This window comes from Delphinus delphis, chromosome 1 (assembly GCF_949987515.2).
Source record: "Delphinus delphis chromosome 1, mDelDel1.2, whole genome shotgun sequence".
Lineage (NCBI taxonomy): Eukaryota > Metazoa > Chordata > Mammalia > Artiodactyla > Delphinidae > Delphinus > Delphinus delphis.
Window position 1 is genome coordinate 161,393,457 of NC_082683.1, and position 14,911 is coordinate 161,408,367.

General features: G+C 39.6%; 1 protein-coding gene across 1 annotated transcript in view; it reads left to right on the forward strand.

Moving 5' to 3' along the window:
• Positions 1-14,911, forward strand: part of LIN9 (lin-9 DREAM MuvB core complex component) — a 110,662-nt gene that overhangs the window by 14,519 nt on the left and 81,232 nt on the right. The window contains exons 5-6 of the mRNA XM_060010871.1: positions 6,712-6,845; positions 8,335-8,460. Coding sequence (XP_059866854.1) covers positions 6,712-6,845; positions 8,335-8,460 — 260 coding nt within the window. The remainder of the gene's footprint in view (positions 1-6,711; positions 6,846-8,334; positions 8,461-14,911) is intronic.

Below are 14,911 nucleotides of genomic sequence, written 5' to 3' on the forward strand. Positions count from 1 at the left end.
TGCTTTGTTTCTATATTTTTCACCATAGAGGACTGAAAAAAATTCTAAGGGTCAAATATAGCTGTGTTTCCTTTTAATGACTTTTTGATTTTATGATTAGAAAGACCTTCCCTAGTCTAACATTTATAGTTTTAGAATTCCCTCTATATTTCTTATTTCATTTTTAAAAAAATATGTTTAAATCTTCAATCCATCTGGAATTTATTTTGGAGTAAAGAATGAGGTAAGACGGCAACCGAATTTTTTTCCTAGAGGACTACTTATTTGTCCTGGGTAACATTTACTGAACAATCCATCTTTTTTTTTTTTTTTTTTTGCGGTACGTGGGCCTCTCACTGTTGTGGCCTCTCCCGTTGTGGAGCACAGGCTCCAGACGTGCAGGCTCGGCAGCCATGGCTCACGGGCCCAGCCGCTCCGCGGCATGTGGGATCTTCCCCAACCAGGGCACGAACCCATGTCCCCTGCATCGGCAGGCGGACTCTCAACCACTGCGCCACCAGGGAAGCCCCAATCCATCTTTTATACATTGGTTTATAATGCTGCTGCATGACAAGCTGTATTCCTCTATATATTTGGGATTATTTCTAGACTTTTTTTTTTTAAGAGTTCAAATGGGGAAGACCAAGTTACTTTCTTTTTTTCTTTAAGTTTTTGTTTGTTTGTTTGTTATTTTATGGTTGCGTTGGGTCTTCGTTGCTGCGCGCAGGCTTTTTCTAGTTGCGGCTACTAGTGGGGGCTACTCTTCATTTTGGTGTGTGAGCTTCTCCTTGCGGTGGCTTGTTGCAGAGCACAGGCTTTGGTAGTTGTGGTACATGGGCCCTAGAGCACGAGGGCTTCAGTAGTTGTGGCACGTGGGCTCAGTAGTTGTGGCATGGGCTTAGTTGCTCTGTGGCATGTGGGATCTTCCTGGACCAGGGATCGAACCCACGTTCCCTGCATTGGCAGGCAGATCCTTAACAACTGAGCCACCAGGGAAACCCCTATTTCTAGACTTTCTATCTCTTTATGTCTAGCATGTCTCTGTATGTGCTTGTGTCAACTTTTTTTTTTAATTTATTTTTTGGCCACATTGGGTCTTCGTTGCTGCGCATGGGCTTTCCACTAGTTGTGAGCGGGGGCTATTCTTCATTGCGACATGTGGACTTCTCATTGTGGTAGCTTCTCGTTGCGGAGCATGGGTTCTAGGGCACACGGGCTTCAGTAGTTGTGGCACATGGGCTCAGTAGTTTTGGCTTGTGGGCTCTAGAGCGCAGGCTCAGTAGTTGTGGCGCACGGGCTTAGTTGTTCCCACAGCATGTGGGATCTTCCCGGACCAGGGATTGAACCCATGTCCCCTGCATTGGCAGGAGGACTCTTAACCACTGCGCCACCAGGGAAGTCCTTCAAATTGTTTTAATGTGACTTTATATTGTGTTTTAATTTCTGATATAACATTATTACTTATCCTTTTTAAAGATTTTCCCAAGTATACTTGAACATTTATTTTTCCATATGAACTTCAGAATCAACTTGACTAGGAAAAAAATTCTGTTGGGATTTTCATTGATGTTGAACTAATATTATAAATTAATTTTGGGGTTATGACGTGTAACATTGGTACTACCCATCCAAGAACTGGTTGTAGTTCTACTTATTCAAGCCTTAGTACCCCTTAGTAGACTTTAACATTTTTTTCCATGTCAATCTTGCACCTTTCTTAAGTATATTCCTAGGTGTTTAATACTTTTTGTTCTTGTTATTTTTGCTGTCATAAACAGGATATTTCTTCTGTTTGATTTGTTCTCATTGATATATAGAAAAGATAATGATTTATTTATCTATCTATTTATTTATCTATTTATTTATTTATTTTTGGCTGTGTTGGGTCTTTGTTGTTGTTCATGGGCTTTCTCTAGTGGCGGCGAGCAGGGGCTACTCTTCGTTGTGGTGTTTGGGCTTCTCGTTGCGGTGTGTGGGCTTCTCATTGTAGTGGCTTCTCGTTGTTGGGCATGGGCTCTAGGTGCGTGGGTTTCAGTAGTTGTGGCACTCAGGCTCAATAGTTGTGGCTCACAGGCTCTAGAGCGCAGGCTCAGTAGTTGTGGTGCACTGGCATAGTTGCTCTGCTGCATGTGGGCTCTTCCTGGTGCAGGGTTCAAACCTGTGTCACCTACATTGGCAGGTGGATTCTTAAACACTGCACCACCAAGGAAGTCCCGATAATGGTTTTTTTTTTTTTGATTTATTTTCCATTATATTGAAAACTTAAAGTACCGTTGTAGCATCTCTTGTCATCATCAGTGGAAACAAGCCCTGTGATGTACTCTTGCAGGGAGTATACATAACCAATATCCCTTTTGAGGCAGTTTATCTCCTCTTTTGCTTCTTCAGGATCTGGGCTTTAGGGGTTCTGTGGGGCTGATGTTTGTGTAATGACCTTGATATTTCCTGTGTCCTTGGGCCTCTGGTCAGTCTCCTTCAGGCATTGATAATTTGATTTCGTGGTGTAGGTAGGAGGCCTCAGTTCCTTGCCACATAGATCTCTCCTGAGGGCTGCTTGAGTATCCTCATGACACGGCAGCTGGCTTACCCCAGGATGAATGAGCTGGCACAACGTAGCCATCCCTGGTTTCACATCAACATGATCTCAGGCACAAACCTCCTTGTTTTTCCATTTTGTCTTTAAGTTACTTGTTGAAACAACTGGCCCCGGGGTCCCAAAGACTGTCGCGGCTTCGGCTGGTGGGACCCCTCCCGAGCCAGCAGCTTCAGTGAGTCCGCCCTCCCCTCAGGCTCTGGGGCAGTTGAGTCGATAATGATTTTTTTTTAAATAGAGATTTTTGTATAACAACTTTGTTTTCTCCCACTTTATTAGTTTATTCCTTTTAATGGTTATAGTTGATTTTCTTGAGTTTTCTGGGGGAGTCATATCACCTGAAAATAATGGTAATTTTGTCTTCTCCTTTACAATTTTATTCCTTTTGTTTAATTGGCTAATTCCATCAAAACAGTGTCAAAAATAGGCGTATAGGGCTTCCCTGGTGGTGCAGTGGTTGGGAGTCCACCTGCCGATGCAGGGGACATGGGTTCGTGCCCCGGTCTGGGAGGATCCCGCATGCCGCGGAGCGGCTGGGCCCGTGAGCCATGGCCGCTGGGCCTGCGCGTCCGGGGCCTGTGCTCTGCGGCGGGAGAGGCCACAGCGGTGAGAGGCCTGCGTACCGCAAAAAATAAATAAATAAATAAATAAATAGGGGTATAATCAACATCTTTGTCATATTCCTCGCTTTAATGAGAATGTTTTTAGAATTTTAACATTGAATATGATACTGACCTTTTTTTAAAATATTAATTAATTAATTAATTTTATTTTTGGCTGTGTTGGGTCTTCATTGCTGCACACGGGCTTTCTCTAGTTGGTGGCGAGCGGGGGCTACTCTTCTTTGCAGTGTGCGGGCTTCTCATTGCGGTGGCTTCTCTTGTTGCGGAGCACGGGCTCTAGGCGCACAGGCTTCAGAAGTTGTGGCACGAGGGCTAAGTAGTTATGGTTCGCGGGCTCTAGAGTGCAGGCTCAGTCGTTGTGGCGCATGGGCTTAGTTGCTTCACGGCATGTGGGATCTTCCTGGACCAGGGCTCAAACCCTTGTCCCCTGCATTGGCAGGCGGATTCTTAACCACTGTGCCACCAGGGAAGTCCAATACTGACCTTTCGATTGGAATGGGGAGAAATGTGTTTTGAAGGTTAAGAAAGTGTTCATCTATTTTTATTTTCTTGGTCAGTATTGCTAAAGGTTTGTCAATTTTGTTGATTTTTTTCAAGGAACTTCTGGTTTTATTGATTTTTCTCTATTGGTTTTCTATTTTTTCTTTATTTATGCTCTAACTTTTATTATTTTCTTCCTCTGCTTGCTTTGAGTTTTCTTCTTTCTCTAGTTTCTTAAGGTGGAAGGATAAGTTATTTATTTGAAATTTTTCCTTTTTTCTAATATAAGCATTTACCCAATGAATTAAATTTCCCTTCAAGTACTACTTTAGTTGTATCATTTAACTTCTGGTATATCATGTTTTTTTAGTCATTTTGTCTACTTTTATATTCCATTAAGTGTTTTTTTTTAATGGATATTGAATTTTATCAAGTGTTTTTAGCATCAGTGGAGGTGATCATATGACTTTTATTGTTTGATTTATTAATAATGACAGATTACATTAATAGTTTTCTAATACTGACCCATCCTTGTATTCTTGACATGAATGAATTCCACTTGGTTGTGTTGTATTCTTTTGATGTTCTGATGGTGTTTTTTAAGCTTTTTAAAAAATGAAATGTAATTGACAACATTATATTAAGGTATACATGATGATTTCAGTGTTTGTATATATTGTGAAATGATCATCATAGTAAGTCCACTGTAGTTAACGTCCATTACCATAGTTACAAAAATATTTTTCTTGTAATGAGAACTTTAAAAATTTATTCTCTTAGCAACTTTCAGGTATACAGTATGGTATAGTCACCATTCTGTACATTACATCCTCATGACTTATTTATTTTACAACTGGAAGTTTGTATCTTTTGACCTTTCTTTATCCATTTCATTTGCCCCCCTACCCCTGTCTTTGGCAACCACCAGTCTGTTCTCTGTATCTACTGAGTTGGGTTTTTTGTGGGGAGGGAGGTAATTTTTTTTTAGGTCACACATATAAATAAAATTATATGGTGTTTGTCTTTCTCTGTCTGACTTATTTCACTTAGCATAATGTCCTCAAGGCCTATCCATGTTGTCACAAATGGCAAGATTTCCTTCTTTTTTATGGCTGAATAATATTTTATATATATATATATTTATTTATACACCACATTTTCTTCATTCGTCAGTGGATGCATAGGTTGTTTCCATGTCTTGGCTATTGTAAATAATACTGCAACAAACATGGGGCTGCATGTATCTTTTGGAGATAGTTCATTTCCTTTGGATAAACATCCAGAGTTAGAATTGCTGGATTATGTGGTACTTCTGTTTTTAATTTTTTGAGGAACCTCCATACTGTTTTGCATACTGGCTGCACCGATATACATTTCCAGCAACAGTTCACAGGGTTCTCTTTTCTCCACGTGCTCTCCAACACTTGTTATTTCTTGCCTTTTTGATAATAGCCATTCTAACAGGTATGAGGTTATATCTCACTGTGGCATTTGTCTGATGATTAGTGATGTTGAGCACCTTTTCATGTACCTGTTAGCCATTTGTGTCTTCTTTGGAAAAATGTCTTTCAGCGTCTCTGCCCATTTTTTAATCAGGTTGTCTTTTTGTTGTTGAGTTCTATGAGTTTCTTACATACTTTGGGTATTAATTTCTTATCAGATATATGATTTGCAAACATTTTGTCTCATTCTGTAGGCTGCCTTTTCATTTTGTTTCTTTTGCGATGCAGAAGCTTTTTAGTTTGATGTAGTCCCACTTGTTGATTGTTGCTTCTGTTACCTTTGCTTTTGGTATCATCCCCAAAAAATCATTGCCAAGAACAGTGTCAAGGAGACTTTTCCCTATGTTTTCTTCTAGGAATATTATGGTTTCAGGTCTTACATTTACAGCTTTAATCCATTTTGAGTTAAGTTTTATGAGTGGTGTAAAACAGGAAGCCAGTTTTATTCTTTTGCACATGAAAACCATTTCCCAACACCATTTATCGAAGAGACTGTCTTTTCCTCATTGAGTATTCTTGGTTACCTTGTCAAATATCAGTTAACCATATATGCATGCATTTATTTCTGGGCTCAATTCTGTTCCATTGCTCTAGTGTGTCTGTTTTTTTTGTTTGTTTGTTTTTTTGTGATACGTGGGCCTCTCACTGTTGTGGCCTCTCCCGTTGCGGAGCACAGGCTCCGGACGTGCAGGCTCAGCGGCCATGGCTCACGGGCCCAGCCGCTCCTTGGCATGTGGGATCTTCCCCGACTGGGGCACAAACCCATGTCCCCTGCATCGGCAGGCGGACTCTCAACCACTGCACCACCAGGGAAACCCTAATGTGTCTGTTTTTATGCTAGTTCCATCATGTTTTGATTACTGTAGCTTTGTAATATAGTTTATAATCAGGGTGCATGATGCCTCCAGCTTTGTTCTTTTTTCTCAAGATTACTTTGGCTATTCAGGTTTTTTGTAGTTTCATAACAGTTTTAGTATTGCTTGTTCTATTTCTGTGAAAAATGCCATTGAAATTTTAATAGGGATTGCATTGAAATCTGTAGATTGCTTTGGGTATTATGGACATTTTAACAATATTCTTCCAATCCATGAGTACAGAACATCTTTCTAGACATTTTTAAAGTTCATACAAATGAGTGATATTTTCTTCAGGTTCTTTCTCTCGCTCTCACTCTGTCTCTCACAATAGTGTCAGAGTCCTTACTTGTCTTTTCTGGACCTAGAACTCTAGAAATATTTTTCAAAAGTATCTTCTTCCTACATACCTAAATTGAAATTACACTGTAGTGCAAACATGGCGGGGGCAAATATTTCACCCTCCTTGTCAAAATATGTTATGAAATTGGAGGCTTTAACTTTGTAAGAAATAATCAGAATGTATATTTGTTAAATAATGACAAAAATTTTCATTTTGTATATTGTTGAATCTTTTTGAGTACCTACCATAATCTGGCTTTCTACAAATGTATTCACTGTTATAGATGTTCATTTTTACTTAATGGAACTGTAATTAATCTCTTTTTTTTATTGTACAGAAATTTACAGCAACAATGTCAACACCAGATAAGAAGGCCTCACAGAAGATTGGTTTTCGATTACGTAACTTACTCAAGCTTCCCAAAGCACATAAGTGGTGCATATATGAGTGGTTCTACTCAAATATAGATAAGTATGTATCATGGCTCATATCACAAGTATCATTTGAACCAGAAGTTTAAGATTTTCAAATGTTAAAAGCCTCAACCTGGGCTTCCCTGGTGGCGCAGTGGTTGAGAGTCCTCCTGCCGATGCAGGGGACGCGGGTTCGTGCCCCGGTCTGGCAGGATCCCACATGCCGCGGAGCGGCTGGGCCCGTGAGCCATGGCCGCTGAGCCTGCGCGTCCGGAGTCTGTGCTCCGCAACGGGAGAGGCCGCAGCAGTTAGAGGCCCGCGTACCACAAAAAAAAAAAAAAATCTTTCAAAGCCTCAACCTTTTCTAGAGGTCTATTTTGATTCTATTTTTTTCCTGAATTTCTTTTTCTATTCCTCATTCTAGTTTGATCCATTTCCATTTTTCATAGTTTTCTTCCCTCCTACCCCTTTTGGGGAAGAAGTTGTTATATGTTTTTCTGAAAAATCAAATGAAAGTATAATCTCCATATTATAATTTACAAAGACTGTGGAGTGGAGATACCCTAAAAACAAAGCACCATTATTTGCAGTGAATGGAACTTGTTTTATAAATCTCGAGATTTTAAATGCTAGTATAATAGTAGAGAAACAGTCATTAATGGTAGAAGTGATTCAGGAAGATTTTAATGAGTCTTTCTATTTGGGGGATGATATTCATGCATTTTAGTTATATGTAAATGTTTAAGTAGAACATAGAGGTTTGGGTGAAATCCAATTATTCAACAACAGAATTTATTGAGGAAAAATTCTGATTTCTCATCCACCACAATCTAATCTTATCTAATCCATGCCAGTCAGTGGTGCTTGCTTTGCTGACTGCTTATCTTTATTTCCTTTCTCTGCTTTCACCAGTTGCGTACTCTGAACCTTGTGAATCTCATGAACATTCATATTTAAGCCCAAGACATTTCATGTGTCATTGCTGAGACTGGTTCCTGGTTTCCCAAACTCATGAATAAAATTGTTTTATTTTTGTCCACAAATTTTTTCATAGGCTTAAGACAGCTCTCAGGGTGTCCTAGTATGATCCGAGTCCTCGATTTCCCAAGAACTAATCTAACCCTCTGGAGTCCCCCAGTTTTCTAAAACGAATTTACTCTCAAAGAGAACTCCCTGGTGATGATATTACTTTTGGGACAAAGATACTTTGTAGCTAACATTGTTTATCCTCACCAGATATAATGATAATGCCAAGATAACCTCTGGAAGGATAGACTCCTATAGGAGATTTTTAACAAAAATCAGTGTCTCTTGGAGTCTCAAGCACAGACAGTATTTCTTGAGTAACTTTTACACATTATTTGTTTCATAAATGCAAAGGATCTAGTTTAATTTTAACATTTGGAATTTGTGCCTGTTTTGGGTAGAGGTGAAAGTTTGGCATCTTGTGATTAATATGTTGAAAATTGGAATGCATATTTTGAATTTTATGGCTCTTAAGTAACACATTGTATATTAACTATTAAAATACCATTTCTGTTTTACAGACCACTTTTTGAAGGCGACAATGACTTCTGTGTTTGTCTAAAGGAATCTTTTCCTAATTTGAAAACAAGAAAGTTAACAAGAGTAGAATGGGGAAAAATCAGGCGGCTTATGGGGAAACCACGGAGGTAAAAATAATGTTTTTATTTAAAATAAAATTAATAAATTAGTTGGTAGTATTATTACCATATTGACTTTTTCATTTTCAAAAGGACTAGTACCAAAACACAACTTCCCAGAATAGTTATATGTTAAATATATCCTACTGACCAACATTAATGTAGGTGCTTTTTATACTTACGTATCTTATAATTAAATGCACAATTTCATTTTTGTTTAGGTCACAGGCTTTGAACATAATTTTGTTATATTATCTATGCTCCACTATGTTCCAAAAAATATTTAAGAATGCACTAAAAATCATTTAATGAAGCTATAAGGTTATGCATACATTGTTTTTTTTATCCTTTGAAATTTTAATTTTTTTAGTGAAAACAAAGAATTAAACAATTGTGAACTTTATTAACATTTTGTGGTGTGACAAACATAAATACGTTTTATAATTTCTAGAAACATGCTATTTCATAGTACAATCTTTTTTTTTTTAACATCTTTATTGGAGTATAATTGCTTTACAATGGTGTGTTAGTTTCTGCTTTATAACAAAGTGAATCAGTTATACATATACATATGTTCCCATATCTCTTCCCTCTTGCATCTCCCTCCCTTCCACCCTCCCCATCCCAACCCTCTAGGTGGTCACAAAGCACCGAGCTGATCTCCCTGTGCTATGCGGCTGCTTCCCACTAGCTATCTGTTTTATGTTTGGTAGTGTATATATGTCCATGCCACTCTCTCACTTTGTCACAGCTTACCCTTGCCCCTCCCCATATCCTCAAGTCCATTCTCTAGTAGGTCTGTGTCTTTATTCCTGTCTTACCCCTAGGTTCTTCATGACATTTTTTTTTCTTAAGTTCCATATATATGTGTCAGCATACGGTATTTGTCTTTCTCTTTCTGACTTACTTCACTCTGTATGACAGACTCTAGGTCCATCCACCTCATTACAAATAGCTCAATTTCGTTTCTTTAGGTGCAAGGTTAGGTTGTTAGGTTAGGTTGTTAATTTGAGATGTTTCCTGTTTCTTAAGGTAGTATTGTATTGCTATAAACTTCCGCTTAGAACTGCTTTTGCTGCATCCCATGTCATGTCTCCATTGTCATTTGTTTCTAGGTATTTTTTGATTTCCTCAGTGATCACTTCGTTATTAAGTAGTGTATTGTTTAGCCTCCATGTGTTTGTATTTTTTACAGATCTTTTCCTGTAATTGATATCTAGTCTGATAGCGTTGTGGTCAGAAAAGATACTTGATACAATTTCAACTTTCTTAAATTTACCAAGGCTTGATTTGTGACCCAAGATATGATCTATCCTGGAGAATGTTCCATGAGCACTTGACAAAAATGTGTATTCTGTTGTTTTTGGATGGAATGTCCTATAAATATCAATTAAGTCCATCTTGTTTAATGTATCATTTAAAGCTTGTGTTTCCTTATTTATTTTCATTTTGGATGATCTGTCCATTGGTGAAAGTGGGGTATTAAAGTCCCCTACTATGAATGTGTTACTGTCGATTTCCCCTTTTATGGCTGTTAGTATTTGCCTAATGTATTGAGGTGCTCCTATGTTAGTTGCATAAATATTTACAATTGTTAAATCTTTTTCTTGGATCGATCCCTTGATCATTATGTAGTGTCCTTTGTCTCTTCTAATAGTCTTTATTTTATTTATTATTATTATTTTTTTCGGTACGTGGGCCTCTCACCATTGTGGCCTCTCCCGTTGTGGAGCACAGGCTCCAGACGTGCAGGCCCAGCGGCCATGGCTCACGGGCCCAGCCGCTCCGCGGCATGTGGGATCCTCCCAGACCAGGGCATGAACACGTGTCCCCTGCATCGGCAGGCGGACTCCCAACCACTGCGCCACCAGGGAAGCCCTAGTCTTTATTTTAAAGTCTATTTTGTCTGATATGAGAATTGCTACTCCAGCTTTCTTTTGGTTTCTATTTGCATGGAATATCTTTTTCCATCCCCTCACTTTCAGTCTGTGTCTCTAGGTCTGAAGTGGGTCTCTTGTAGACAGTATATATATGGGTCTTGTTTTTGTATCCATTCAGCCAGTCTGTGTCTTTTGGTGTGAGCATTTAATCCATTTACATTTAAGGTAATTATCAATATGTATGTTCCTATTCCCATTTTCTTAATTGTTCTGGGTTTGTTATTATAGGTCTTTTCCTTAACTTGTGTTTCTTGCCTAGAGAAGATCCTTTAGCATTTGTTGTAAAGCTGGTTTGGTGGTGCTGAACTCTCTCAGCTTTTGCTTGTCTGTAAAGGTTTTAATTTCTCCATCAAATCTGAATGAGATCCTTGCTGGGTAGAGTCATCTTGGTTGTAGGTTTTTCTCCTTCATCACTTTAAATATGTCCTGCCAGTCCCTTCTGGCTTGCAGAGTTTCTGCTGAAAGATCAGCTGTTAACCTTATGGGGATTCCCTTGTGTGTTATTTGTTGTTTTTCCCTTGCTGCTTTTAATGTTTTCTTTGTATTTAATTTTTGACAGTTTGATTAATATGTGTCTTGGCATGTTTCTCCTTGGATTTATCCTGTATGGGACTCTCTGTGCTTCCTGGACTTGATTAACTATTTCCTTTCCCATATTAGGGAAGTTTTCAACTATAATCTCTTCAAATATTTACTCAGTCCCTTTCTTTTTCTTTTCTTCTTCTGGAACTCCTATAATTCGAATGTTGGTGCATTTAATGTTGTCCCAGAGGTGTCTGAGACTGTCCTCAGTTCTTTTCATTCTTTTTTCTTTATTCTGATCTGCAGTAGTTATTTCCACTATTTTATCTTCCAGGTCACTTATCCGTTCTTCTGCCTCAGTTATTCTGCTATTGATCCCTTCTAGAGTATTTTTAACTTCATTTATTGTGTTGTTCATCGTTGCTTGTTTCATCTTTAGTTCTTCTAGGGCCTTGTTAAATGTTTCTTGCATTTTCTCTATTCTATTTCCAAGATTTTAGATCATCTTTACTATCATTATTCTGAATTCTTTTTCAGGTAGACTACCTATTTCCTCTTCATTTGTTAGGTCTGGTGGGTTTTTATCTTGCTCCTTCATCTGCTGTGTGTTTTTCTGTCTTCTCATTTTGCTTATCTTACTGTGTTTGGGGTCTCCTTTTTGCAGGCTGCAGGTTCATAGTTCCCGTTGTTTTTGGTGTCTGTCCCCACTGGCTAAAGTTGGTTCAGTGGGTTGTGTAGGCTTCCTGGTGGAGGGGACTAGTGCCTGTGTTCTGGTGGATGAGGCTGGATCTTGTCTTTCTGGTGGGCATGTCCACGTCTGGTGGTGTGTTTTGGGGTGTCTGTGGACTTAGTATGATTTTAGGCAGCCTCTCTGCTAATGGGTGGAGTTGTGTTCCTGTCTTGCTAGTTGTTTGGCATAGGATGTCCAGCACTGTAGCTTGCTGGTCATTGAGTGTAGCTAGGTGTTGGTGTTGAGATGGAGATCTCTGGGAGATTTTTGCTGTTTGATATTACGTGGAGCTGGGAGGTCTCTTGTGGACCAGTGTCCTGAAGTTGGCTCTCCCACCTCATAGGCACAGCACTGACTTCTGGCTGCAGCACCAAGAGCCTTTCATCCACACGGCGCAGAATAAAAGGGAGAAAAAGTAGAAAGAAAGAGGATAAAAGAAAATAAAGTAAGGTAAAATAAAATAAAGTTATTAAAATAAAAAATTATTAAGAAAAAAAATTTTTTTAAGTAAAAAAAAAACCAAAACGGGCAGATAGAACCCTAGGACAAATGGTGAAAGCAAAGCTATACAGACAGAATCTCACACAGAAGCATACACACTCACAAAAAGAGGAAAAGGGGAAAAAATAATAAATCTTGCTCTCAAAGTCCACCTCCTCAATTTGTTATGATTGGTTGTCTATTCAGGTATTCCACAGATGCAGTGTACATCAAGTTGACTGTGGAGATTTAATGTGTTCCTCCTGAGGCTGCTGGGAGGGATTTCCCTTTCTCTTCTTTGTTCGCACAGCTCCCGGGGCTCAGCTTTGGATTTGGCCCCGCCTCTGCATGTAGGTCGCCGGAGGGCGTCTGTTCTTTGCTCAGACAGGACGCGGTTAAAGGAGCCGCTGATTCGGGGGCTCTGGCTCACTCAGGCTGCAGGCAGGGAGGGGTACGGGGTGCGGGACGAGCCTGCGGCGGCAGAGGCCAGCGTGACGTTGCACCAGCCTGAGGCGCACCGTGCGTTCTCCCGGGGAACTTGTCCCTGGATCCCGGGACCCTGGCAGAGGTGGGCTGCACAGGCTCCCCGGACTGGAGGTGTGGATAGTGACCTGTGCTCGCACACAGGCTTCTTGGTGGCGGCAGCAGCAGCCTTAGCGTCTCATGCCCGTCTCTGGGGTCCGCGCTGTTAGCTGCGGCTCGCGCCCGTGTCTGGAGCTCCTTTAAGCAGCGCTCTTAATCCCCTCTCCTCGCGCACCAGGAAACAAAGAGGGAAGAAAAAGTCTCTTGCCTCTTTGGCAGCTCCATTCCCGGACTCCCTCCCGGCTAGCCGTGGCGCACTAGCCCCTTCAGGCTGTGTTCACGCAGCCAGTCCTCTACCTGGGCTCCTACCGAAGCCCGAGCCTCAGCTCCCAGCCCCGCCTGACCCGGCGGGTGAGCCGACAAGCCTCTCGGCCTGGTGAGTGCCGGTCGGCCCTGATCCTCTGTGCGGGAATCTCTCCGCTTTGACCTCCGCACCCCTGTGGCTGCGCTCCCCTCTGCGGCCCCGGAGCTCCCTTCCTCCGCCACCCGCAGTCTCCACCCGCAAAGGGGCTTCTAGTGTGTGGAAACCTTTCCTTCTTCACGGCTCCCTCCCACTGGTGCAGGTCCCGTCCCTATTCTTTTGTCTCTGTTTATTCTTTTTTCTTTTGTCCTACCCAGGTTCGTGGGGGAGTTTCTTGCCTTTTGGGAGGTCTGAGGTCTTCTGCCAGCGTTCAGTAGGTGTTCTGTAGGAGTTATTCCACATGTAGATGTATTTCTGATGTATCTTTGGGGAGGAAGGTGATCTCTGCATCTTACCCTTCTGCCATCTTCCCCCTCTCTCCCCGCATACATTGTTATTACCTTTTGTAAAACTCTTTTTATCACCTCAAGAGCCTTTCCACAAATGCATGTTTTACTCTATGTAGAAACAAATCAAATGAATGTATCCAATATGTTACTTCCTGAGAATTACTTTTCGTGTTAAACTGCTTTTCCTTTTCTAGTGTTATCTTGCTTTCTTAACACATCAGAAAACCTTATATTACTTTTGAGAGAAATTTTGCAATATACTACATCATTAGTCTCATGTCTGTCTGCCTAGTAAAAGCATGTGTAAGACTTTTTCAGTTTGTGGGGAAATTCAGAGAAGACTTGGAATTATAAAGTGTCTTGGACAAGTAGGTATGGAATTTAGTTTTCCTGATTTCTGTAGATAGTAATGAAATTCAAGGAGAACTTTTCATTGAACTGGTAATATTTTATTTTATCCCATTGTATGGAAAGATGACATTGCTGCTGATGTTTTAAATATCTCCCTCATTTATAAGAACAAATCAAAATGTGATACGTTAGTGTGTTTCATACAGGTAATTTATGGTCTTTGTTAATTACTTTAGGCCATTTGGGGGCTTTTTGCTGTGACTTTACATGTTTGAGTAAATTAAGCCACACTGTTTCTGATTATTGTCAGAATGAGATATTAGTCACACCTTATTTTATTGTTTAGTTATAATTCTGCAGTTTGTCATAATATTTCTAATATAATATTTCATAAAATATATTTCATAAAATCATAATATTTCTCTTATTAATTTATCCTTTCTTATGTTACCATAACATTGTTGAATTTTATAGTCCTTTACTTCATCAAGGTAAATTAATAGTTGAAATGAAGTCTTTATTTTCAACAAAAGTTTATAGTTTTTCTTTTCTCTGAGGAAGTTGAGGTACACTACAAATTATTGATACAATGTACTTTTCCAAATATCCTAAAGAAAAAGTAAAGTAAAATACCAAGAAGGAGCTTAACAGGAAATGTGCAGGATACAAATGAGGAAATGGGAAGACATAGATGATCTTGGATTAGGATACTCAGCATTCTAAAATCAGTCCCAATAAAAATATCAGTAGCCCCCCCCCCTTTTTTTTAACTTTAAACTAGATCAATTAATTCTAAAATTCACATATAAGAAGAGAAATCAAGCAGGAAGATCCATTCTACCATTCTGAAGAAGCAAGGTAATAAAGGGAGACTATGTAGTATCATACATATGTAGTATGTATTATCACCTATTAAAATAGATATAATGTGATCATAATCAAAATGGTGTTGTAGTGGTACATGCATAGAAAGATGAATTAAAAAGGAGAGGGAAAAAAAAAAGGAGAGAAAGCCCATGAAACTAACACAACATTGTAAATCAACTATACTCCAATAAAATTAAAACTAAAAAAAAAAAAGAGAGAGAAAGTCCAGATAGAATCA